General features: G+C 47.5%; 2 protein-coding genes across 2 annotated transcripts in view; one reads left to right on the top strand and one right to left on the bottom strand.

The window, feature by feature from the left end:
- LOC128278518 (protein cortex) overlaps positions 1-958 on the bottom strand; it is a 13,072-nt gene extending 12,114 nt beyond the window's left edge. Inside the window, exon 1 of the mRNA XM_053017247.1 lies at positions 880-958. Coding sequence (XP_052873207.1) covers positions 880-958 — 79 coding nt within the window. The remainder of the gene's footprint in view (positions 1-879) is intronic.
- Positions 959-2,014: 1,056 nt separating this feature from the next.
- The window catches only part of LOC128278517 (DNA helicase MCM9-like), a 1,885-nt gene continuing 1,425 nt past the window's right edge, over positions 2,015-2,474 (top strand). Inside the window, 2 exon segments of the mRNA XM_053017246.1 lie at positions 2,015-2,106; positions 2,180-2,411. Coding sequence (XP_052873206.1) covers positions 2,015-2,106; positions 2,180-2,411 — 324 coding nt within the window.

The raw sequence follows: 2,474 nt of genomic DNA, 5'->3' as shown, positions 1-2,474 counted from the left end.
GGCGAGTCGTTGCAACTGCCTTCGATCGAATTTATTGCACAGCCCCGGTCAAGTAGCTTTTGAGGCCTCCAATGGAGACCCTTAAATTAGCTACCGTCCCAGTGACACATCTCAGAACTGCGCCCAGTCTCAATGAGTACGATCAGTCTGGGCGTACCAGCAACATGGCCACAGATTGGTCAATCGAATCCCGTGTGCACGATGCACAGCCATCACATTCCACTCCTGTTTTGAATATGGCCAACCGCTGCTCACCTACGACCAATTGCAGCTAAATCACAGTAATGATGAAAATTAACCTATCAAGTCACAGGCACTTCTTTAGATTGAATGCAACGACCACCGCCATCAATCGACAGATTAATTGAATTGTTTCCTTTGCTAAAATCGCTCATAATTGTAAAATTATCATCCCCTTTCAAGTGCCGCCTTTCTGTAATGCCCCAGGCCCCAGGCGCTTGTAATAATCGGAGTTGGTTCGTTGGAAAGTAGCACATAGTGGCAAAGAAAATCTAAATTCATGCCTCGAATGAAATATAGAGAAAGCTAAGCTCGTGACACTGTCTGTGGGGCGTCTAATTTTCTCTCTCAGTGGCTGCAATGTAAAAACTGCGTGTTCTTTAAGAAACGTATTGAAAAAACCATTATTTTCATAACTAAAAGTATTTTCAGTATGAGTCTCGTTCGCAAAAATTCACACGAACTGCTGCAGTCTGTCGTATTCCTGCCTGAGAGAGACCAAAACTGTGCAAAACAAATATTGTGTTGCGGGAATATGTGTTGTAGTCCTTCGCTTGCATCGACCCAACCCGCTCTGCACAAGAGTGGTCGCTATCTTGATGCTATGCTACGGCCCATACCGAAACATTTGCACCTTACCGTGCGCCAGACTACACAGCATGTAGTCATCGATGGATCTCTCACACTCGGGTGTCGAGGAGCCGCGAGTCAATGCCATTTCTTGTGTTGCCTCTCTAGGCTGGCTCCATGACGGTTCATGGTGGTGATGTCCGGTGGTGTTGGATGGCTTAAGGACATGGACATTTTCGACACCCCAAAAAATTAAATTATTGAACAACAAGTGGTGTAAAAGTTTCCCCACTTATTGGAACCGATCCGTTGAGCGGAAAATTCTAAAATAGTTCAAATGAATTCAAACGCTTTTAACGGGTTTAATCGTTACCCGTCTCGCCGCTAGGTGGCGCTGCCGTTTTCGGATGCATGCAATATTGCAAGGAAGCTTCACGTTTAACAACCAGGGGGCGCTAGTGCTCAAAGAGAATAAATTTTCGAATTACAAATCAACAGCTTCCGGCCGTTCGTTCTATTGTTTCGTATTAATTCTACTTTATTTCATTTTTACACACACACATACACACGCGCGCTTGCTTACCTACTTACACCTCGGTCTAACTTCGCTCGTTTCCACACTGCCGCAAAGAATACCACGCAGCACGAAGAGGAATCTACACTTTTCTTAGTCTTTCTCTTAGTTTCCCGTCATCCGTCCGTCTGTTGTTGTTCGTTCCTTGTTTGTTTTCCTAGGAAGAGAATCACCATCAGCAGGACCATCCGTCGGAATGCTACTGGAAGCACACGGCCCCGATCTCGATCCAGAACTCCTGGGTCGTAGAGAAACGAATTTCAGCCCGCTCTTTTGGCTTGCATCGGTATATGACTAAAAGCTTGTGGACTGAGGTTTTATCTTATTGTTTATTTGTCAACATTGGGTGGATTGTAATACACAAATATAACGTGCGTGTTTTGCCACACAAGAGTAAGGCAAATTTCAACACAGGTAAGTTCGATCCATTTTCGAACATTCCATTTTTTCATTTTCCAACACAGATAAGTTCGATCCGCTTCGCTACACGCCGCTAACGGCCGAGTGTGGGTGCCGCCCGGCCGTCCGGTCGTGGCTCAAGCCATTTCAACTCACAACCATCGCAACCAAGCTGTACTTAACACCCTTTCTTATAACTTCGACCGTGTGATTTGTTTAGTGCGCCACGAAATGGAATCGTACTTGAAACAGTACCTCAGTGACGAGATTCGTGAAGTGCTCAGCGAGCCAGACGCTTCGGCGCATGTTTCGGTCCGTGTCGAGTGAGTACCGTTTGTTCGAAAGACTACTAGTGATGCAAAGCACAACGCTCATATAACGTGTCTTTCGCCGCAGCCTCGCGCATTTGGAACGACACGAGCCCGCCCTATTGGCCCGGCTGTTGCAATCCCCAACCGTCGAGATGCTGCGGTGGGACGCGTGTTTGCGAAGCGCCCAGGCGTCATTGCGTCTCTCCGACGTTCGGCTCCCCGCAAGCTTGGCAGTGAAACAAAATTGCCATACACGTTTCGTCAACCTGCCCGGGAAGCGGGAGGCATTTCCGGACACGGAAAACCTGCACGAATTTGTGCAGGTGCAGGGTTGTGTGATTCGTATCTCCCCGAGCCGCTGCTACGAGTACCGTCGGTGG

The sequence above is a fragment of the Anopheles cruzii genome, chromosome 2, assembly GCF_943734635.1.
Source record: "Anopheles cruzii chromosome 2, idAnoCruzAS_RS32_06, whole genome shotgun sequence".
Taxonomy (NCBI): Eukaryota; Metazoa; Arthropoda; class Insecta; order Diptera; family Culicidae; genus Anopheles; species Anopheles cruzii.
The sequence above is the reverse complement of the archived record's forward strand: the minus strand, read 5'-3'. Positions and strand labels throughout refer to the sequence as shown.